Genomic DNA, 25,438 nt, shown 5'->3' on the forward strand with positions numbered 1-25,438 from the left:
TTCAGAAAAGTAGTGTAGATAAAAAAATGATTAAATTATGTTATGAAAGCTCATTATTTCATTTCCATCCCAGGGAGTCACCATCATCTATCTTTGTTTTTCTTTCCATGCAATTCAAAGTCAACTTTAGCTGCAGTTGACATTGGTAAAGGTTACAGCTGTGGCATCAACTTAATTGGACAAGGATGATTTGTTAATTTTTTTTCCACTTTGGTAGAAATGCCAAAGTCATTTTAGGGCAACAGGCAACCGTGGCCCTATTCAGGAGCTTAAAGGCATCCAAGTGAAAATTGCATTCTGCTTGGTGCCTAGAGGTTTAAAGCAAGGTGGATTTGTTTTCCCTGTTTTTTTTTTTTCCTGCCAAAAATCTGTTGCAAAGTAATTTCTAAGAACTCTCAAAGAAGTGCACCTGGAATTACCACAGACCAAAGGGTCTCAATCTAGACTGCATTTTTTTAATCACTGAGAGCTTTGCTCACACCTGATGCCAATATTTTCAATTCTATTTTACTCCAGTAGACACACAGGGTAGTTTTGGAGATTATTCAAAGCTCCCAGATTATTCATGTTTACAGCCAAGGTTGGGAGGTATTAAAATCTTTACTGTAGGAAGAGGAAAAGACTCTCCCAGGTAGCTCACTTGTAAAGAATCCACCTGCCAATGCAGGAGAAACGGGTTTGATCCCCAGAGAAGGAAATGGCAACCTACTCCAGTATTCTTGCCTAGAAAATCTCATGGACAGAGGAGCCTGGCAGGCTACAGTCCTTGGGGTCACAAAGAGTCAGGCACGATTTAAAGACTAAACAACACAATGCAGCAGTAAGCTTGTCCTTTCCCCCCACTTTCCTGCTTCTGGAAGAGATTTCCCAACTAGCCCGAAGGTTTTCAGTTTTAGACAGACCTGTTTTTCTACCAGCTCTCTGTCCTTAGCTAACCATTTAGTTATCTGTAATACCAACCAGCTGTTCATGTTCTTTCCATGCTACAGAAATATGTTTTATATCTTTGTATGCCCAGGGTTATTGTGAGAATAAAAATGAAAACATGAATCTAAAATATTTGCATTAAATATAACATTACATCTAAGGAATTTTGTTTGGGTTTCATTTTTGGTCTTAGGAGATCGTAATTGCTTTTCTAATTACTTCCTAGTAGATGTGGCGTATTTGTGGCAAGGAAATTAAGTTTAAGTTTAAATTATATAATGTTTTACATGTTACTGTATGAACATATATATTACATATGCACATAAATATTTTAAACTAACTATAAATTATGATTTATGTTTAATATCAGTTCAGTTCAGTCGCTCAGTCATGTCTGACTCTTTGCAAACCCATGAACCACAGCATGCCAGGCCTCCCTCATCATCACCAACTCCCAGAGTCCACCCAAACCCATGTCCATTGAGTCGGTGATGCTATCCAGCCATCTCATCCTCCGTCGTCCCCTTCTCCTGCCCTCAATCTTTCCCAGCATCAGCGTCTTTTCCAGTGAGTCAGCTGTTCGCATCAGGTGGCCAAAGAATTGTTTAATGTGGTAAAGATAAAAATAGAAACAACAAAGGCCCTTTAATGCTTTCTTTTTATTACTGGTGTGCATATCTGTACCCTGAAATGATCTGAAACCAAATTCTCATTTATTCTTCATCCTTGGTATATATATGCTGTAATAAAATATTACATAGAGAAATTAATTATTTGGATATCTCTATGAATTTATTTTAAAGACATGTTAGCTCCATGAGGATATAATTCATTTAATTCTTCTGAAATTAAAAAAGGAACGAGACATTTTTGGTAGAAATGTTAATATACATAAGTCTAGGAAAGCATACTGATATTCAGAGAAAATGCTACTAAATATCTTTTATGTTAAGAATGACCACCAGTTTACATTTTTCTTTGTTTTCTTTTATAATTGAGACTTTATTGGTTGTACACATTTCTTAATGTATGAACTGAAGTTTTAAAAGGCATGTAGTTATAATTTCTTTTCAACAGTTATTCCAGTGACTTTCCAGCCTGACATTTGGAAGCAAATTTTTCTTAAGAGTATATCAAGTACCAATATCTTCAAATTTTGATAAACTATTACATCATAAGTCTCACTAGTTAACAGTTAACTAATTAACTAGTTTAATATCATATACACTACTGGTTCAAATTTTCAATCTTTCACAACACAATAACAAAGTTACTAGGGAAATTAGACTACTGTCGCCAAAGATGTTATAGAGAACATGTCATTCTGACAAGAGGAGCCACGATCAAAGAGTGATTTCTGTAGGAAACCACTATGCTAAAAAAGATGAGAACAGAAGTAATGTAAATGTTCAAGGCATAGTCAATGCACAACTGTAACTACAAATTGTCATTTAGTATGCTAAGTATTATAGGATATCAAAGCTACTGCCCTACCTATGAATATTTAACACTCAAGACTATCAAAACCTCCCATATTTAACATGTTGCTCTTTTCTGGTTGTACCAAAACAAAAAAACCATCACCAATGGCAACCAGCAAATGAGTCAACCTCTTAAAAATGAAGCATTTACACTAAGGAAAAAAAAAAATGTGATGAGGTGAGATTGCCTCCTCCTTAAGAATGTTTCTAGAGCTACTAAAATAAAAAAGGCTGTATTTACAAAATAATTGATGAAAATATTCACTTGGATTGTACTTAGAAGGGAGACGGGAACCAGTGACTAGATGTGGTAAGTACATGTGGACTTGGTCGCTTTAGTTGTGTCCAAATCTTGGTGACTATATGGACTGTAGCCTGCCAGACTCCTCTTATCCATGGGATTCTCCAGGCAAGAATACTGTAGTGGTTTGCCGTGCCCTCCTCCATGGGATCTTCCAGACCCAGGAATCAAACCCAGGTCTCCTGCATCTCTGGAATTACAGGTGTATTCTTTACCCAGTGAACTCCCTGGGAAGCCCCACACGATATTAATCAGACTTGGCCTCTTTCTACCTACTTCATCAGAGACTGGACTCTCCTTTTTAGTTTCTCTGTTTTCCACAGCTCAATCTTCTTTATTATCATGGTTATTTACTTGAGGCTCTTTATCCTTTTCTTTGCATCTTTTTTTTGTTTGTTTTTTAGTGAAGATTCATCCTCTCTGGACGCCTTTTTGACTTTATTTACACTTTTGTGGTAGAAGGTTAAATGACACCATCATCACTCTCCTCTTGTGATGCTTGATCACAACTCCCCCTGACAGATCAGACCTTCCTCTTGGGCATCCTGGTGATGATGGCTCCTGCCGTGTGCCCCGGGCCTGGACACCCCTGAACCTTCATGACCTGGGCGGCAGGGCCACTGCCACTCCTCAAACTGCCTCAGAGGCTGTGTTATTACACAGCAGAGGTGGTGGGAGAACCACTGGATGACTTGTTCCATTTTCTTGTCCTGTATTTTCATTAAAATTTCTTGGATGCTCATCAGATAGTATTGACTTTCATGGTATCTTCAAAGATACAGTTATTTTAAAGATGTGTTGCTTCTCATCACCAGTTGGCTGTTCATAAGTAAGACAGCCCTTAACCTCCCATCCATTGATTATCAATACAAGAGATTTTTTCTTTAAAACTAGAAATTCTCATTGAACCTTTTTTTTGTCTCTTTAGATGCAGTAAAATCTTAATCCTAAAAAAAAAAAAAAAAAAAACTATCAGAGAGATTTCCTTATAGAACTTGCAAAAGCAAAGGACATCTATATGGAATTTAATCAATTTGGTTGTTGTTTGCTCTTTTGTGGCTCCATTGTATCCAACTCTTTGCAACCACATGGACTGTAGCCCACCAGGCTCCTCTGTCCATGGAATTTTCCAGGCAAGAATACTGGAGTGGGTTGCCATTTGTTTCTCCCAAGGATCTTCCTGACTCAGGGATCAAATTCAGTGCATTGGCAGGCAGATTCTTTACCACTGAGCCACCAGAGAAGCCCTTAATCAGCTTCCTGTGATCATTTTATTGACAGTATATTCTCTCTGGTGTAATTCATTCATTTGAATATCTTGCAGTAACTGGGAACCTACTGGAAGTTTTTTAACAAGGGGAACCTGATGAGATTATAGTTTTAAGAAGATAATTCCAGTAAGTAACATAGAAAGATTAGGAGGATATGATAATAGAAACAAAATTATTGGGAGAATAATATTCTTGATAAGAGCAGTAAGACAGCAGCAGCAGGAAAGGAACAGGGAATGAATTTGACAAATGCCAAGGACATAAAATTTTAAGGAAAATGTGAAGAAGTGAAGGTGGGAAGACTAGATGATTATGCTAAGGAAATTAACTGAGAAGAAGAGAGGGGACAAATCTTTGGGGGACTTAGTAGGATGGCAGGAGATTATGTACCTTTTTAGTAAGATAAAGAGTGAATAATGCAAAAAAGATAATGAAGTTTGAGATATGTAATAAGGATTTAAAATTCAGAGGCAGCATTAAGGAATATGAATATGATCACAAGGTGAAGAGTTGGGCGTGGAGAGGAGTAGAGACATACCAGCTTCTGAGAAGGGAGATAAGTTGGAAAAGATGAAGGTGTGGATGAATTTTTATGTAGGTGGACAGGAGTTCAAAAAGAATAATACACCCCATGGCCTACAGTTTTCCAATGAAAATTTGATCCTTAGTAGGCCTTATACTACTTCCCAATGGTCCTTTTCAGGCATGAGCAAGTTCCATTAGGTGGTGCCCTGAATTTGCAGGCTTCTCTCTTTAACATTACTGTCCCGGAAACCTGTGTTGGCATCTGTGACTAAACATCAGATATCCAGTGCCAAGAATCGTGTGTGAGAGCACAGAATTTGGAATTCAACAGACCAATTGTAAATCCTGGATTTAGCCAGTTATTTGTAAAATGCTGGAAACTGAACCAAAGACTGTGGTTATTCTTTTTGTGAAATAGAGCTAGCGATATAGAACAATGAGCCTAATTAATTAAAAGGCTAAATTTATAGCATAAAACCTGGCATGTAGTGTATCTAGTGTTTAAGAGCATAGATATTAAAGCCAAATTGTCTGGATGTGAATTTCTGCTCTGCCACTCCTCAGCTGTGTAACATGCAACTTTTAAACCAATTCGCTCCTAGTGATATGGGAATAATAGTACCATTTTCTTCAAAAGGTTGTTGTAAGGATAAGCTATATATTATTATTTTCAAGCTTATTTGGCCTAATAAGATATTATTTTCTGTCCTTCTCTACCAAAGTGTCCATCACACAGTTCTACGTGGAGTTTGACAATGAGAACATAATTTCAATGTTAATTTCAATGGTCATCAAAAGAATCCCCACAAAAGAATTTACAAAAGCAACAGGAAACATAACATCTTGATATTCGCTGAAAGTTACTACACATTTTTGTGCCAGCACTGGGAAAAGACAAGAAAATTATTTATCATTTAGATCCACCCTCAGTGCATTGTGAATTAGATTTAAATGTTTCAAAGAAAATTAGAAGCAGCATCCTTGCTTTTCATCACTATATAAAATGCATTGATAGTCAGGATTTTAAGAAATCATACACAGTGTTTTTGAGTTCCCTAGAGTGCTGGTATTAGACTTTCCTTTGGCATATGTGGCCGTCTTTGATCTCTTTGTGAAAGTAAGAATATTTCTAAAGTGTCTGCAGCTACGTAACTAGGAAGTTATTCACATCAATTATACTCCAAGAGCAAACTTTTCGCTTTAGAAGGCTATTGCATGGATTCCAACTATGGTTCCAGTTGTTCAATAGTAATAATAATAGAATTTTAACTTGCATAGTTCTTTATGGCTATTCCAAGGTGTTTTATTAGATCATCACAATAAATAGAGCACATCTTACTATAACCATTTTACTTAAAAAGGAACTTCAACTAAAATCCAGGTTTCTTATGCCAAGTCTAGTGCAACAAACTGCCCGCTCAAAAATGTGTGTTACTTAGAATCTTAAAGATATGCTAACAAAAACAATAGATGTTTAAATATGCAGTGTTTCTTATGTTATCACAACACAAAATGTATAGAGCACTCTGGATGACTGACTTGCTGCTGACGGCTTTACACAAGTTTTCTCAGTTAAAATCAAGAAAAACATTGTTAAGTGGTACTGACAGTATTCTGATGTTGTAACAGAGGAAGACAAATCTCAAAGCTGGGTCACGGACAACTGAGATTTTTTTGGTTTATTTTTAGTTAATTGAGGCAGAATTCGTGCATAACATTATATGAGTTTCAGGTTTGCTCCTGCTCATGCTCAGTCACGTCCAGCTCTTTTCAGCCCCATGGACTGTAGCCCACCAGTCTCCTCTGCCTGAGAATACTGGACTGGGTTACCATTTCTTACTCCAAGGGATCTTCCTGACCTAGGGATGCATTGGCAGGCAGATTCTTTACCACTGGAGCTACCTGGGAAGCCCTGTATGTAGTGTACACACTACAAAATGATCAACACAGTCAGTCTAGTTACCATTTGTTACCATGCAGTTAACATCCAGTCTTCAAACCCCACGGTCTTCCACTGGCAACCACCAATCTGCTTTCTGTATCTGCAAGTGTGTTAGGTTTCATTTTTTAAGAAGATTTGCGGACTTCAAATATGAGAGAGATCATATGGTAATTGGTATTTGTCTTTGTCTGGCTTAATTTCACTTAGTGTATTGTCCTCAAGGTCCATCCATGTTGTTTTCAATGGCAAGATTTTATTATTTTGTGTTCAAATAAAATTGCACTGTATTATTGTTGTTCAGTTGCTAAGTCACCTCCAACTCTTGGCAACTCCGTGGACTACACCAAGCCAGGCTTCCCTGTCCTTCACTATTTCCCAGAGTTTGCTCAAATTCATGTCCATTGAGTCGATAATGATATCGAACCATCTCATCCTCTTCCGCCCCTTTTCCTTTTGCCTTCAACCTTTCCCAGCATCAGGGTCTTTTCCAAGGAGTCAGCTCTTCACATCAGATGGCCAAAATATTGGGGCTTTAGCATCAGTCCTTCCAATGCATATTCAGGGTTGATATTCTTTAGGATTGACTGGTTTGGTCTTGCAGTCCAGGGGACTCTCAGGAGTCTTCTCCAGCACCACAATTTGAAAGCATTACTTCTTCAGCACTCAGTAAAAGTTAAGTAGTTACCGCATCTCGGTTATTGTAAATAAATAATGCTGTGATGAATTTAGGGGTGTGTATATCTATATATCTCTACAAGTTAGTGTTTTTAAACTTTTTTTTGGAAAAAGAGCCTCTCTAATACTTGTGAGGCGATATCTTATTGTGGTTTTGATTTGCATTTCCCTTATAGTTATGATGAACAGCTTCTCATTTGCCTGTTGACCATCTGTATGTCATCTTTGGAGAAACATCTGTTTAGAATCTCTGAACATTTTTTTATTCAGTTTATTGGGTTTTCTTGCTGTTGACTTGTTTGAGTTCTTTATATAAAAGTTCATTCAAGTTGTTCTGTAACAGCTTTCAGGAAAAACCCAAACAAACTTTCTGGCCAACCCAGTGATTTTGGATACTGACCCATTATAGGATATATGATAATGGATGTACAGCACACACAAGTAGTCAGTTAGTGTTAGCTTCTTACGGTAGGCAAGAGATTATCAACTGAGCTGATATTTCCATTATATAAAAAAATTAAAATCATTGATGCTTTTGGAAATTTACCGATAATGCCACTTAATGTCACATCATGGCTGATGGTTTAATTCAGAACAGCAGACTCCTAGAGGGTGGGGGGCTGGGGCATATCTTCATTATTAGAGTTCCGCTAATGCTCATCACAAAATATTGTGCACATGCGTGCTCAGTTGTGTCCGACTCTTCGTGACCCGGTGAACTATAGCCCACCAGGCTCCTCTGTCCATGCCATTTCCCCTGCCAGAGGATCTTCCCAAACCACGGATCTACTGTGTGTCCTACCTGGTAGGCGGACTCTTTGCCACTTGAGCCATCGCGGAAGCCATGCTCATCACAATATACTGTGACTAACAGCAAATGTTAGATGGATGAACAAACAAATGAATAAATTAATAAATGAGGAATTTGGCAAAGAGAACGATCCCACATTAGCCAGATCACAATGTGTCCATGAGCAATCATATCTGTCTCTAAGGCTGTTCATGTCCATAAAATAATTCTATCATGGAGAGTAAACATATTCATTTTCATGACAGCAGTGGCTATGAATTTTCATATTAGACATATGTGTTTTTCATATTTCATCATTAGTCATAAGTACATTGTGAATTTCAGTATCCATGACAGGAACAGCTTTACCTTAGTACTTTCTCCTACTTAGGTTAATTATCCCGTTTAACACTACTTCTGTAGTGTCAACGGAAAAGTAAGCAGGAGGTTCTGGCCATTTAATTTCCAATAGTTTGTAAAATATTCTAATTTTATTTTAAACCAGAACATAACAGTCATGGATGCCTATGACTGTCCTTTTCATGGATGATGATACAACAGCTGTATTTAAGTTATCTGAGACATACCAACAAAGTTTGTTGTTTTTTTTACAAAACAATTTTATTTTTTTAAATAAAAAATCTTATTGTCCAGACCTTGATTAAAATACAGAATATGGCTAGTGAATTCATTGAAACCCTGTGAGCCTTTAATTTTGCCACTGTCATTCTCTAAGGCTAAATTTACTACCAGGCTGTAATCTGTTCCAGAATCATTCCTGATGCAGTTAAAACATGTATTGGAGAACCCTCCATATCATAACCGGTGGCACCTTGGTATCGAAGGATGTAGATAACAGGGATGTTTGCTGGTTGCTTTTAAAAAGACACAGGCACAGAATTTCCTACTCTCTTTCTACAAAATTGACCGTTTCTAAAACTGGAATTCATCTTACTTTCATAGATTAGGGATTCAGTTTCCCATTAATACTAGAATCAGAATTCTTCCATGAATGCCAACCTGCTTTGCTGAGCACTTAAGAAATCCCAAGTGATGTTTCCCAGGTCTTTCAATGGGCAAAAAACAATGTCCTCCTACTCCCTACATCTCCTTGAATCCGTGACTGAATAAGATAGTGTAATGATAATGGTGCTTTCACTACCTGCTGCCGGTAATGCTGTTTCACCTGACTGATATAAATCCATCCCTGCCAACCTCCGGAGAAGGCGATGGCACCCCACTCCAGTACTCTTGCCTGGAAAATCCCATGGACGGAGGAGCCTGGTAGGCTGCGGTCCATGGGATCGCAAAGAGTCGGACATGACTGAGTGACTTCACTTTCACTTTTCATTTTCATTCACTGGAGAAGGAAATGGCAACCCACTCCAGTGTTCTTTCCTGGAGAATCCCAGGGACGGGGGAGCCTGGTGGGCTGCCATCTATGGGGTCGCACAGAGTCGGACACGACTAAAGCGATGTAGCAGCAGCAGCAGCAGCTGACAACCTCCCCACACAGTTGCCCAACTATGCCTGAAACTGTCACACCCATTTGACGTTATAAATACTGGACCCTTGTCTAGAGACACTCTTCACAATTAGGAAGGTGTTGTGCTCTCCCTGAATTGTTGGTCCTCACTTCCTCCTCCTCATTCCTGCTGATGCTGCTGAACCCCAGCAGTGGCCCAGTAGAATCTCAAACTGCATTGCTTAGCACTGAGACAATCAGAAACATGGCATTAGTCTTATTAAGCTTTTATTTCATGGTTCAGTTGGTAAAGAATCTGCCTGCAATACAGGAGACCCGGGTTCGATTCCTGGGTTGGGAAGATCCCCTGGAGAAGGAAATGGCAACCCACTTCAGCATTCTTGCCTGGAGAATCCCTTGGACAGAGGAGCTTGGTGGGCTACAGTCCATGGGTTTGCAAAGAGTCGGATACGACAGCAATGAACACTCTCACTTTCCATGATGTTAAAAAGAGACCTCCTCTAGCTTCTCCATATGCTTAATATTTCATTGGCACAGAGTAGATTAAAATATTTTAACTTTCAACATTAAAATATGTGAAAAATTTCACTAAGACTGCCTGACTTCCTACTTTTATTTTTTTGTCACTTTTTGCCATTTGCTTATGATTTGAGATAAACTCATATTTTGAACCTATGTATGGTAGCCAAAATGTTGTCATACTTATGTGTTCATGGACATAAGGTCACCCAACAATAACCATTTATACTAATATGTTAATTATTTTATTATGAAATTAATGTATATTTGTCATGACAATTTTAGCAATTAATGTTACTAGTAATTATACTAATAGTAGCTGGCATTTTTATTGAGTTGTGCTATACCCATATGAACTTATTTAATACTCACAATTCTCTAAAAGAAAGACTTATTATCCTCATTAAGTTTTTTTTCTTTTGAAATGACTTAAGACTTAGAAAAACATTAAGATAGTACAGAGTGTTCATGTATTTCCTTTACATCCTTTAATTTAACATCTTATATAGCCATGACATAGTTATCAAAACTAAGAAACTGGCAATAGTATAATACCATTACCAAACTACAGACCTAACTTGGGTTTCACCAGGTTTTCTAGCTGTTGTTTTTGGTGTTTTTCTTTTTTTTCTGTTTCAGGATCCAGTTCAGGGAACCTCACTGCATTCTCTCATCATGTCTCAGTCTCTTGTCTGACAATGTTTCACTCCTTATATTTCCATGATCTTGACACTTTTGAGGACTAGTGATGAGATATTTTATAGACTGTCTCTCTGTGGATCTGTCTGGTGTGTTTTTATGCTTAGATTGGGTCATGGATTTTTGTGAATAATACCACAAAAGCGCAGACAGGACAGATTTCTAGAATATTCCATAATGCAGATTATATTCAAATTACATTTTCAAAAATAAGTGGGAATGTATAAGGAAAACGACTTGGGGGAAAGTAGAAGAAATAACCATGGCAGAGAGACAGAGCCACGAGAAGAACTATTATGAATAATGGAAGACATGAAAACACTTTCTGTGAACCCACGTGTGTGTGGGTGGGTGTATTTCTCACATACACTTGTGAGAAGAAATAGAAAGACAAGAAATGTAGAGAAACACATACTCAGAAGGAGAGGGACAGAGGGAGAGAGAGACTGGGCAACTCAAGAAAGAGGTTAAAGAGCGGGTTTTGTAGGCACGTCTGTTTCCAGACCCAGGAATTTTCACATAACCTGAACATACAAGGGAGCCAACAGAGGAAGATGAGCATTATCTGTTTCAGCTTTGTCTTTTATTACAGTTGCCCTGTCAGCATTTTGGAGGATGCAATATAGGGGAATGTAGGGAATCTGCGAGGAAAAGCGGTGGGGAACAAAGAGGTAACTGTATGTAATGTGGATGACTTTGAGAGTAGAGCTGAACATCTAAGTTGGAAGGCAGAATTAGGCAGACGTTGAGACATCTATGCCTTGCGCTCTAACTGGATGCTTCCCTGCTTTCACCTTTCCCAGGTATAACTGCTTTCTTTGGGATCCTTAAAGTTAGTGTCCTTCTTCCTCAGTGCCATGCCCGTTCTGATCCTGTCCCTGGCCTCTTCACCCGGGGAGGCAGGCACTGCTCATCCTTCAGGTCTTGTTTATAACACCACTTCTTTTGCTTGGTTGTTTGTTTCATTTATTTTTATTAGTTGGAGGCTAGTTACTTTACAATATTATAGTGGTTTTTGCCATACATTGACATGAACCAGCCATGGATTTACATGTGTTCCCCATCCCGATCCCCGCTCCCGCCACCCTCCCCATCCCATCCCTCTGGGTCTTCCCAGTCTTCAGGAAAACGTATCTGACCCTCCAGATGGGTCAGCTCACCCTACTGTGTGCTGTTCCCTCAAAGTAATCTAAAATCTTAACTCATAATCATTATCCAAATTGTATTTAATTAAAGTTTCCTGGAAGTACTTATTTTACATGCAGTTCTTCCATCGGACTGGGTGTTCCATATGTTTTGTCTGCCATATTCTGGCCACATCATGGTCAAAAGTAGTTTTTGAGTAAATGAATGACATACATTATACAACTTAGAAAGGAAGAGAGTGTGTTTAATGGTTGTGGCAAAGATGCTTATTTGTGAAGGGGTGTAAATACTTTAAATCAGTTGTCCTTAATCATTTGGGATTTTGCAGAATTCTTAATTTTATAAAAGCAGTGGACTGTCTACATAAATAATACATATAATTTAATACCAGTGGGCATTAGTTTAAAAAACTTTGTTTTAATGGTTCTTTTTAGAAAGTTACGAAAATGAGTTTAGATTAAGAAGTTGAAGGTTATCTGGGCATTCTGTGTTTCTAAAGAAATACTGCTAGACAGTAAACTTTAGCTTCTTTGTATTTCCAATACAATGAGATGAAAGGAAATGCATTTAAAATTTTAACAGGAAAATCTCAGATGAGTTAAAGTTTAGTAATAGCAAACCATTTAATCTCTGGAGATTAACTGTTACATTGTAAATATGGTTTTTCTAATGTTTTTCCTTAGTATAGAGATGCTATATTTGGAAAGCATTTTATAAGAAATGTCGGTTTAAAAAACTTAAGCTTATTGAGTTAAAATATCAACTTTTCCTAATTAATTTTTAAAGTGGCCATTTATTAGGATTCACTATGATTAAAAATTGAATATTTGAATGAAGTCTATCATTTACTGGCTTGTTGAATTTGGGCAAGTCTCAAACTTTGAATTGTAGTTTCTTTATTCTTAAAAGGTAACATAGTTGTTACAGAGATGTAACACACATAGATTTTTCTAAAACATGGCAAGACTCTATAAATATAGACTGTTATTTTCATGCACCTCCTCAAAAAATAGAAGAAAAAGCATATAGGACTATTTTCTTACTTCTATAGTTATTTCAACTTTTTAAATCAGTAAGTATCTACTCCCACCTAAATTAACCCCATTGTTCCAAATTTTAATCAGAACATATCCGTGCACTCTTCCAACCCATTTTCAAATCATACTCCTTACACATATGAGCCACACACATCCATGTATGTGAGGTCAGTCAGGTTCCTGATTTATTCTAGGATCTGAAAATTATCAACAATACCCCAGGGCATAAGCAGTGTATTTACTGATTATTATTCAGAAAATAAATTATTGTTAAATGATTCTTCTGATATAAAGATATATCATTTTGAAATATTAATAAACATGTATTACTTATAGAATAATTAGTGATTCAGTTTAGTAGAGCAGTATTCATATTCAAAACTTCAGAAACATTTATTTTTCATGATTAATTTAGAATAATTATCTTGAATAAATAATGTATGCAGTTATTTATGTTCCATTTACTTCATAATTTATTACCATTTTTTTTTTTTAGAAATTAAGTTTAGAAATACCCATGAAGACTTTTCCTTCTCAATTTCCATAGGTGTTATTTTTATAGTATATAAGATTGTGTGTGTGTATGTACACATATTTAACTAAATTGTGTGGTAAAGACTGAAGTTACAAACCCTGTGAGTAACTATGTCTACAGTTATCAAGGTGTTAAATATTACTGTTTATATACCATCTAAGTTCTCTATTACTTAGTGGATAAAGTCTAAACTCCTCAGTCTGGAGGTCACATCTACCAACTACGTGACATAACTGATTTCTCCACTATTTTTTTCTCATTAAAGCATGTTCATATACTAGTTTTCATCCTCACAAACCTCATTTTGTTTTAGAACTCTCTTCTTTTTACCTTTTCTGAGATACGAATCCTCTTTTTGTCAAATCTGATTCTATAAGAATAGTCTCAAGTCAAGTCTCTAGCTTCAATTTCTCCATCATATTGCTTAAAACTCTTTTGACTAAAATAAATCTTGCTCTTATATACAATATTTTATAATTTCTAGCATTTTTTTTATTTTATAAACAATCTATTTCAGAAAAAAAGAAAACTGCAAAAGATTTTAAAACAGCATAAAACAATCTCATAATTCCACCAAGTAGGAAAAAAGAACTCATACTTTCTCTCAGAAACTTTAGTACATACTCATTTTAATACATTTTCACAGAATAGGATGATACCATGTGTAATGTTTTTTGAACCATTTTACATTAACAAAGTATGAACAATTTCATATTTGAACAATTTTATATTTCAACAATTTCAATCTATTGACAATTGTCAATAGATATATTTCATAACTGATATAACATTTCATTATTTTATGTGTTCACCTAAGCTGTGTACGTAATAGTAAAACAAATACACACAGGTCCACCAACCAACATAAACCATGTTTGGAGCATTATCAATACGGCTGATACTAGCTGTGCACCCATGCACAGTTCCTACCCTAGACTTTACTGCTTGTAATTTCTAAGCTCTGGGTGTGTGTGTGGGCACTGTACCATATTACCTTACGTTCAGGACAGAGAGGGACATAGAGCAAGGAGAAAGCACTGTTCTTTCAACTTGTTTAACACTCTGGCTCATCTCCTCCCAAAATATTTTTAGTTATCATTACAGACATTTTTTGCTGGTTACTCACTTTGTCTCATTTTAGTCCATGAATTAAAGGTCAAGAAGGAATGATTCTGGGAAGATTGTGATTGGATGATAAGCGTGCCACCCCTGCTGATGATTTGCTCTGTCAATAACCTGTAAATACATAAAACCATAAGGGATATTTACTAGAACAAAATTAATGAAGATGTAGAAAAATGCTGTGTTTGGCAGGTTTACTTTAATTAACACATATGGGTATTTGTATCCTTCAAGTACAGCATAGCTTTTACATCCATTATTTTCTTTAATGTTATTAAAGCAATTATTAATACTTACTTGTTCAAAAAGCAAGCTTTAATGAAGTTAAAGCATAGTTTAGAAAACAAGACCCTAACTAAGGTCAAGAATACTCCATAGATATCCTCTTTCTTTTCACCAGTGTCTCATAATACAGAAATGAGACCCCTGCAGAAAATTATGTGATTTGGGGGTGAAACGGGGGCTTATATAATATTTAAATAAGTGGTTGACACAGGTTGACACATCCTGTCAACCACTATCACACCTAGTAGAGAAGTATTAAGATGGAGTTGAGTGAACATAAAATTGGCATCTGATAGGTTGGGTTAAATCACTAGCTCTACCTGTTTTATTTTGGTGACTTGGAGGACATTAGTCTTAGTTTCTTTACTCAAAAGATGGAGCCTTACAGAGTGCAGATGTGACCTCATCTGAAGAGTTCCATGATGTTTCTGTTCATCAAACAACTTCCTTTAGTCTGCCTTGATGTGAGACGTTACAGAGCTGAAAAAGGCATTTTTCTTGCCTTTAAAATGTTCCTGATCTTGTTTATTGGTCAGGACTCCTGGGAATTAAATTAAGTCAACAAAAAAGATGATTTCAATCACTTCGTTCATATTATGGTCCTCTTTATAATGGAGATATGTCCTCCTCCATCCAATTCACTCACTACTCCCCAAACGCTACTTCTGGCAAACAGCAATCTGTTTTCTATAACTGTGAGCTTATATTCTTTTTTGTTTCAAATTAATTTATTTATTGAAGTGTAGTTGATGTACAGTGTTTAAGGTACACAGCAAGGTGATTCAGTTATAAACATTAGTTTTGAAATTATTTTCCATTATAGATTATAATATATTGACTATAGTTCCCTGTGCTATACAGTAAACGTTTGTGCTTGTTTATGAGCTTATATTTTTTCTTTTTTTAAGTGAGATCATGCAGAATTTGTCTTTCTTTGTCTCCTTATTCCACTCAACATAACATTATCCCAAATGGCAAATTTTCATTATTTTAATGGCTGAATAATATTCCATAGTCTATATACATATATACCATATATTCTTTATCAGTGTGTCCAAATGATGTACTCTTAGGTTGATGGGGATGCATTTAAGTGGAATTGCTGTATTATATTTCAGTTCTATTTTTAAATTTGTTAGAAGTAACCATATTGTTTTCCATAGTGGCTATACCATTTTACATTCCCACCAACAGTGCACAAAGTTCCCTTTTCCTATGTCTTCACCAACACTTGTTATTTCTTATCTTTTTGATAATATTCATTCTAACAGATGTGAGGTGCTATTTCATTGTGTTTTTGATTTGCATTTCCCTGATAATTAGTGATTTTGAGCATCTTTTTATGAACCTGTTGGCCACTTGTTTGACTTCTTTGGGAAGAAGCCTGTTCAAATCTTCAGCCCATCTTTTAATTAGATTGTTTTGTTTTGCTTAGTGTATTGTTGAATATGATTTGCTAAGATTTGTTGAGAATTTTTGAACCCATATTCATCAAGAGTTATTATATTGGCAGGCAGATTCTTTACCAATGAGCCAACAGGGAATCCCTCATCAAGAATATTGGCCTATAATTTTCTTTTCTCATGGTATCCTTATCTGGTTTTAGTATTAGGGTAATGCTAGACTCATAAAATGAGTTTAGAAGTGTTCTCACCTACTTCTTGGAAGAAATTGAGAGGAATTTTCTTGAAAAGAATTGCTATAAATCAACTATTTTAATTATTGGATAGAATTCACCAGTGAATCCATCTATTACTGGATGGTGGTACATGGAGAAAATGAAATATTTATCACCACTAAAGAGAGATGAGCTACCAAGCCATAGAAAGACACTGAGAGACTGTAAATATATATTACAAAATGAAAAAATCCTATCTGAAGTGGCTATATACTGTATGATTTCAACTATGGATATTTTAGAAAAGGAAAAACTATGGAAAAAATTAAAAGACTAAAGGTTGACAAGGGTGAGGAGGGTAGGGATGAATAGGCAGAACACAGAGGATTTTTAGGGCAGTGAAGATACTATGTATGATAGCATAATGATGGATATATGTTACTATACATTTGTCCAAACCTTTAGAATTTCATTTAAGAGTGAATCCTAATATTAATATACACCATGGACATTCAGTGATTATGATGTGTTAATGTACATTCACCATTGGTAACATCTGTACCACTCTGGTGAATGATGTTGATAATGGGAGAGTCTATGCATGTGTGAGAACTGGGGCTTTATGGACAGTGCCTGTACCTCCCTATCAATTTTTTGTGACGCTAAAACTATCCTAAACAACAAATAACAACAGCAACAAAAATATTGCAATTTAGGTGTTCTTGACCTAATTTAGTATGGCAGTAGAAAACAGGCCCTCCAAAGTCATATGTAGTGTCTAAGACCCTAATTTATTTATGTGCTAATTCAGAACCAGAATTCACATGTTTTTAAGCACCAAAATACACTATAATTCCCCAAAGTCAGTTCCCATTCTTTGTTAATTCATCAGACTCAGTAAGGCTTATTTCTTTCAGAAAGAGTTGTTTCACTGATAGCAAACGCCTGCATTAAGGATTGCATGTATTATGTTTAATGCAACTAGTTCTAAAAATAAATACTATGTTTTTGTATTTAAAGTAATTTAACTTTTCATGCTTTACTGCTCACATTGAAGAAGTGATGTATAATTTCCTCCAGTCGTTAAAAGAAATTAATTTATGTAATTTTCTTTCCTGAAGCAAGTTAAAATAACTTTTGTAAGCAGACGCAGAAGTTGACAAACCAGGCAACCCAGTTGTGAAATATATGAGCACAAGGGTAGACTCTGGCAAACTTACAGAGGAGGAAAATTGCACACTCATTCTTCCCACCTGCTCTTTGTGAACCTAATAGTAAATGAAGCCCCTTTTATATCCCGTCCAAGTTAGCCAAGGCCTACAAAAATAGATAGGGAGATAGACAAAAGCTTTTATTGTGCTCATATTTCTTACCTAAACCTCACCACCAAAATCTGGAAGCATTTTCATAAATGTACAATATTTGCACAAGAAAAGATAATTAACATTAACATTTTTAAATTTGGGCATATTTATATTTTAAGGAAGATATTGAATAGCTACTCTTAAATGTAATGTCCATCACTGGTGAACCTGTGTTATTTTTTACAGCTTATCTATCTGGGTTAGTTTTCCTTCCTGTTGGTTTCAACATCAAATGGTTTCTATCTCAGCTCTTACTTGTTATGACAGTTTTATTTTGTTGATTTGACTCCCAGTATCATTCACGTCTCTGTGTTTTCAAGCAATAAATATTGACCCTTACCAAATTAAACGAAGGAGATTTTAATGGTAGAACATCAGGAGCTCATACTATCTGGGAGAAGGCAGAAGTAACCAAGTTGGGGATGGACAGAAACAGAGGCTGCTTCAGAAGACTGGGAATGTGAACCATAAGAAGTGTCTCATTGTAGAGACAACTTGGAGAAGCTAGACTTACTGAAATTAATATACCTATTTATAAGCCTCTTTTTAATCTAGTCAGTGTTTAGTTCCAAAAATGAAGGTTCTGATGACCTAGTTTGGATCATGTGCATTTCTGTGTAGAAAGTAGCACAAAGAAATTTAGAGTAATATGTAGGGTTTCTTGAGGTATAAAACAGTATTTGATTGGTAGGTGAAGCATTGGAGTCAACATCATTCTTTTTGTAACTTACAGTGAGATGTTAGAAAATATCATATTTCCTATTAAGAAAACAAGATGTGTACTTATTATTTCCCAGATAGATATGAGGTTAAAATAAAAAGGAAAGATAGGATTCCTGGTTTTTTTGAAGAACCAGAATCCTTAAAAGTTTATTATGTAAGAAATAAACATTTGCAGTAGGAAAGTAGTCCTATTGGACAGCACTCATACAAAATTGAATAGAAATTACTTCATTCAATTTCATAGTTAATATTTAAGCAACAGTTGCATGCTGTGATTCATGGGGTCGCAAAGAGTCGGATGTGACTGAGCAACTGAACTGCACTGAACTGAAGGTCTCTGATATATACATATTTTCATTTTATTCCTTCTCTTTGAGTGTGAGGTTGCCATTATAGCATGTTTTACAAAGGTGTTAGAAACTCACTGATGAAACTATTTCCCTCTTAATGTTCTCTTTCTCTCCAGCCTCAAGACATCACTACTGAAGTCAGTGAAACCCAGCAAATTGAGACTACAAAGGAAGAGGTTCTACTCAGGACCCCTGAGTGCGACACTCAAATTGTAAGATTAATTTTAAATGTTTCTAACATCATTCAACATGAAAACAAGGACAGGACACAAGCATTTTAAAAATCCTAGTTTATGCCACCATGAAGCTGTCTATTTACATGTAATATCTACTATCTAAGGACTTCCCTGGTAGCTAAGATGGTAAAGAATCTGCCTGCAATGCAGGAGGCCCAGGTTCGATTCCTGGGCTGGGAAGATGCCCTGGAGAAGGGAATGGTTACCCACCCCAGTATTTTTACCTGTAGAATTCCATGGACAGAGGAGCTGGGGGCTACAGTCATGGGGTCACAAAGAGTCGGACATGACTAAGCAGCTAACACTTTTCTTTCATTTCTGCTATCTAAACATTGTACTTTTCATTTGAAAATGCGATGTTGGATATGAATCACATGGTTATTCCACTAAGAGGTGTAATCAGACAATTAGGAATATAAAGATGCCCTGGAGAAGGGAATGGCTACCCATGCCAGTATTCTGGCCTGGAGAATTCCGTGGACAGTCCATGGGGTCGCAAAGAGTGGGACAAGACTGAGTGACTTTCACTTTCACTTTCATAAACTTGAATTGCCAGAGAGATAAGGTGGTCATTCCCACAGTCACATGACAGGAAGCTGTTAAAATATTAAAAGCAAACACAACTCCAAACAAAGAATGTGATTCAGTAGTATTCTCCCCATAAAGCAAATAAACCTTGAATTATAGAGATATTACAATAGAGGAAGGGAAATTTTTACCCTTCAAATGATAACAGGAAGTGAGGAATTTGTACTCTATGATTTAACTCTAAAAAGTGTAATGAAATTTTAACTCTGGAACTTTGGCACAATTACAGATCTGTCATATCTGGGCTTGAAAAATGGCAAATGTCAGTTGTATTTAATATATTCAAAGATAGCCTTTAATCTAGTTGACAAAATGGATAGTGTCTGCTGAAACTATTCATGATGGAAAAAGAAGTCAGGTGACAGCAAACGAAATAAGGCAGAAAAGAAACAAGTTAACCAGGTCAATCTCTTTTTCCTCTGTCAACTGCCAAAGTAAATTTAGAAATACTAATTTCTCAGCAATTTGGCTTTCACATCTTTGTATGTTGAAACATGTGCAAAACCAAAAATTTAGAATATAAGGTTAATGAGAAGTAGAAATTCTGCAATTTACTTCCAAGGGAAGAAGAATTCAAGAAGGTTTGGGGAAGGAAGGACTATTTTTGCTAAAGTCTGAAGAACAGATAGGTCTCTGACAGTGTAAGTCAATATACAGAGACAAGAAAACATCAGAATATGAGTAGAGAGTGTCGAACAGAAAATGGTGGGATGTGTGGCTGAGATAATTTGGAACTTAAGCAGGAGGGGCACTGGGTTCCCAAGCTAGGGAGTTTGGTTTGAATTAGGGAAATGGGCTTCTCAGGTGGCACTTGTGGTAAAGAACATGCCTGACAATGCAGGAGAAACAAGTGACATGGATTTGATCCCTGGGTCAGGAAGATCCCCTGGAGGAGGGCATGGCAACCCACTCCAGTATTATTGCCTAAAGAATCCTGTGGACAGAGGAGCCTGAAAGGCTACTGTCCATTGGGTCACAGAGAGCCAGACACAACTGAAGTCACTTTGCACGCAGGTCTATAGTTAAGATTTTCACATGTTTATGTCCAGTTAAGAGATAAGACCACTGGGTTAATTTTAAGGCCGTTTTTTCTTGACACAGTTTCCTAAAACTACCTAAAAATCATTTTGCAGTATATACATGTATCAAGTCATTATGTTGCATACCTAAAACTAATACAATGTTATATGCCAATGATATCTCAATTGGAAAAAAAAAAAAAAAACAAAAAACTTTAAAGCAAATTAGAATTTTGGAAGCTTCTGACCTGCACCCTTAAGGGTAATGCTCAGGCTTGATCCCTAAATGTCCTGCTCCAAGCCCCTGGATTAGGAGGGATTCAGTTGTTTCTTGTACTGGTATACCTGTGCCTTGAGCAAATTGTTCATGTAATGAAGTGGCCAAAACAGCTGAAAGAACAGAAGAACCAGGACTTGATCAAATTTAAAACATTCCCATTGAAGGCAAACCTTGAAAAGTTCTATGTGTTTTGCAAAGATTCCTCAAAGCAATATTTTGGTCTACTTTTCTTGTCAAGAGAGAGGTATAAATTCTTTGTTGTTGTTGTTTGTCCCACTCTTATTTTTTTTGCCCTTCCTTGTCACCAGTAGCTCCTCTCTCTCCAGTAAGTGGCGTAAGCGGCTGCCACCTTGGTGGAGGTCCCAACTGGGTTGCTTCAAAAGCTTCCTCCAAAAAAAAAAAAAAGCTTCCTCCACCTGTGCCAGCATGAATGCTCTCTCTCTAACCTGATCCCAGTTCCCTATATTTTAGTCTTTGAAATCTCTACTTCCAAGAACCTACACTTTCTAGTGCATAGAGTGCTCAATATTTATAGTCTGTAGGCTCAGTTACATTTAAAGGCCAAGAGAATAACATAAGGGAGTGAAATAAGCCAGGTGTAAGCAGTAGGAGTGAGTGAGACTACTGTGAATATCTTTTTTCCAATTCTAGATCGGTAGTTCTAAGCCATATCCTCACTGTAGTATCATATGGAGGATTTTTATAAAATACTGATGACCAGGTAATATGCAGGCTAGTTTTACTAACAATGTATCTCATATGTACATGATTCTTAAAATCATCTGAGGAGCTTTTAAAAATAAAGATTTTGAAAAATTCTTCAGTAAATTCTAAGTAAAGGGGACTAAAGGTAACTTTAAAAAAAAAAAAAAATGGACCTGACATCACCTTTCAATCCAAGTGATTCTGAAAGAGATGGTCTGTTAGCCTTAATTTGAAAAAGATTGGTTTAAATAAGACATAATGCCTTTAGTATGTTGTTTAGTAACAGAGTTTCACATTTGAGAGACAGCAGTGCCTAAATGAGGCTTTGTAATGGTAGCCATGGACATCTATGATGTAACTTTTGATAGCAGGTAGAGGGGATCCATCCCAGAACCCTCTGTTTATTTTGCAACCAAATCTAAGAGCAGCAGGGCTGTGAAACTGATCAGGAAACTGATGTGCGGTTTTGTCCATAGCTAAACTTGCCATGAGAGAGCTAGTATACCATCATCTCCCCAATATAGTGTATACTATAGGGTATATACTATACCCTATAGTACTCAGAGTATACTTAATCTTAATGATAGAAAGCTCTATAGTTCCTTTCCAGCTTTCCCCTATAGTAAGAGAATAATTCTGATGGCTTTCTCCACTTTACAGGAAAAAGTGAGGGGCTTTTTGAATCTATGAGAACTACCCTTACTCAGCTTCTCCAAATTCACCCAAAACACTGATTTGTGTTAAGTATCATGAAATGCATTCCTTCCATTTCAATACAGCAACATGAAAATAGCTTCAACTTGATTCTAACAAGTTGGAGATTCAAGCTTCAATTTGAATTGCTTTAACTGAATATCCAAATAAGTTATCAAAACATAATTTCATAAAAGAAAAATAAGAAATTTACCTCCTCTTGTGTTAAAGGGATTGCTGCATTTTCTGTTGTAGGAAGGATAGTTTTAACATGTTTGGCAAAAATATAACCTTATTGTCTTTGGAGACTGAATATGAGTGAAGAAGTGCATCTCTGTGCCAGGCTAACAAGAGGTGGCCTTGTGATAGTTTTACGCATCAAAATGACTGAGCTTGGGGATGACCAGAGACTTGGTAAAATATTAATCCTGGGTATGTCTGACAGGGCATTTCCAGAAGAGATTAACATTTGAATTAGTAGACTAAGAGATCGTCCCTCATAAACACGGCAGGCATCATCTAATCCCTAGAAGGCCTGAATTGAACAAAAAGATGGAGGAAGCATAATTTCTTTTCCCTTTGAGCTGGGCCATATATCTTCTTCAGCCTTCAGACATCAGAGCTCCTGTTTCTGGGGCCTTCCAACTCGGGGACTTAACACCAGCAGGCCACTCACACAGTTCTCAGGCCTTTGGCTTCAGGCCTGAGATTCAGGTTTGGAATTAAAACAGCTTCTCTTATTCTCAGCCCTTCAGACTTGGACTGAATTTTATGCCACCAGCTTTCCTGATTTACCAGCTTAGAGAGTGCATATCGTGGCATGTCTCATCTTCCATAATAGCATGAGCCAATTCCCATTAAAAAAAAAAAAAAAACCTCTTATACATCTATGTATATATTCTACTAGTTCTGTTTCCCTGGAGAACCTAATACAATTATTTTTTCACATGTATGTTTTGTATATTTCATGTGTATTTTGAGGTATTTTCACTGCTTTTTTATAAAAGACTTATTAGAAACTAATCAGTGCTACTCAGTTTTCTACAGAGAGAAAATACATGGTAGTTGTCGAGTTAAATTTTAATTTTGGCGGCCTTACTTGACAAAATTAATTTGGAAAATTTATTTCCATTTATTTTCTGTTTAATGTGTTTTTCTGCTCTATGAAATTAAAAAAATCTAGAAACTACTCAATTAAGAATTTTTTTAATAATAAAAGGGAAGATAAAATAGGGATCTGAATGAAGCCAATAACAAACAATTGAAAGCATGAAATAAACAGAATATCAATTAAGAATTTTTTTAATAATAAAAGGGAAGATAAAATAGGGACCTGAATGAAGCCAATAACAAACAATTGAAAGCATGAAATAAACAGAATATCAGAATAAGAAATCCCCAGAGTTGTGTGTTCAAGCAGAGATACAAGAATAAGGATGAAGTCTAATATGAGTCTCTATTTTCATCTTGGTTGACTGGAACAATTATAGTTTTAGTCTCAAATAAAATGAACTATTACAGGAGATATTTTAATTTTTGTCCATTTGCTCCTTAACAAGAGAGATTTGTGCCATCTTAATAACTAGAATGAACAAAAATTAGCACACTGGAGCTAACTGCTTATGAAAAATATGACAGTTTTTAAAAACAGTTCGCATTCTCTAAAAATCACAGATTTTAAGTGTATATTTCAGCTATTCATTTATTTAATTCACCAAGTTTTGCAACCATTACCACAGGCCAGTTTCAGAACATTTCTATCTTCCTAGTAAGATCCCACATGCCTTTTTCTACAGTTAATCTCTATAAAGACAACCACTAACCTAGTTTCTATTGATTATCAGTTTGCCTTTCCATAGATTTTATAGATTGATCATATAGCATGTGGCATTTTGCATTCCCTTCTTTCATGTAGCATAATGACTTTGAGGTTCATCTATATTATAGTATATTTCAGTAGTTTGCTCTTTTTTATTCTGAATAGAATCCAGTGTATGGTTTTATCACTTTTTCCTTATTCATTCACCAGCTGATAACTTTTGGATTTTTTCCACTTTTTGGCTATTATGAATTAATGATACCATGAACATTTACATAAACATCTTCAAGTGGACATATGTTTTATTTTTCTTGAGTAGATACCCAGAAGCAGAATGGGATATTGTAAATACTTTCTGAATTTTTTAAGAAACAGACATTTCCAAAGTGGCTGCACCATTTTACATCTTAATTAGCAATTATGAGAGCTCCATTTTCTCTACATCTTTGTCACCACTTGTTATTGTCTGAATTTTTGCTTAAAAATAAAATTCTAGGGGGTCTGAAATAAAATTTCATAACAGGCTTAACTGTTAATTTCCAAATGGTTAAAAATTTGAGCATATTTTTATATACTTATTAGCAATTCATATATTTTCTTCAGTGAAATGTCTATTCAGATATTTTCCCCATGTTTATTGGGGTTGTCAGTCTCCTTGGTATTAAGTAGCGAGATTCCTTACATATTCTGGATATATATCCTTTACCAGATATATGATTTGAAAATATTTCTCTTCTCTCAGGATGTTTCTTGTCTTTACATTTTCTTAATGGTGTCTTTCTAAAAGATAGCAGGTATTTTTAAATACAGCTTTCAGTTTGCAGAGTAATAGAGCAATAGTTCAGAGTTCCATGCAGGAACCAGCTATCTTTCTGTAATTTGTCATTTAGTTCCATTACAGTCTGATGGCATACTCTACATTTGTTCAAATGCAGTCTGTCTAATGTTCCATGTTACCTTGAGAAGAATCTGTATTTTATTCTTGTTTGATGAAGTATTCCATAAATATCAGTTAGATCCATTTGATTTGTAGTGCTCTTCAGGTCAACTCTATTTTTGGAAATTTTCTGCTCACTTGATAGATCCACTATTGATAGAGAGTGTTGAAACTTTCATTGGTGGTAGTGGTTCATTTCTGTTTCTCCTTGCAGTTCTATTAGCTTTGTCTCATGTATCTTGACAACCTGTTGTTAGATGTATTTTTGTTAAGAATTGTTATATATATATTTTTGTGTGTTTGTGGAATTGACCCCTCTATTATTATATAGATGTCCCTCTTTATCCCTGATATTTTTCTTGCTC

The 25,438-nt window shown here is 36.0% G+C and overlaps 1 protein-coding gene across 1 annotated transcript in view; it reads left to right on the top strand.

Moving 5' to 3' along the window:
* The window catches only part of LUZP2 (leucine zipper protein 2), a 476,247-nt gene that overhangs the window by 439,515 nt on the left and 11,294 nt on the right, over nt 1-25,438 (top strand). The window contains exon 8 of the mRNA XM_061158485.1: nt 18,913-19,008. Within this exon, the coding sequence (XP_061014468.1) occupies nt 18,913-19,008 (96 nt within the window). The remainder of the gene's footprint in view (nt 1-18,912; nt 19,009-25,438) is intronic.

Source organism: Dama dama, chromosome 2 (genome assembly GCF_033118175.1).
Source record: "Dama dama isolate Ldn47 chromosome 2, ASM3311817v1, whole genome shotgun sequence".
Lineage (NCBI taxonomy): Eukaryota > Metazoa > Chordata > Mammalia > Artiodactyla > Cervidae > Dama > Dama dama.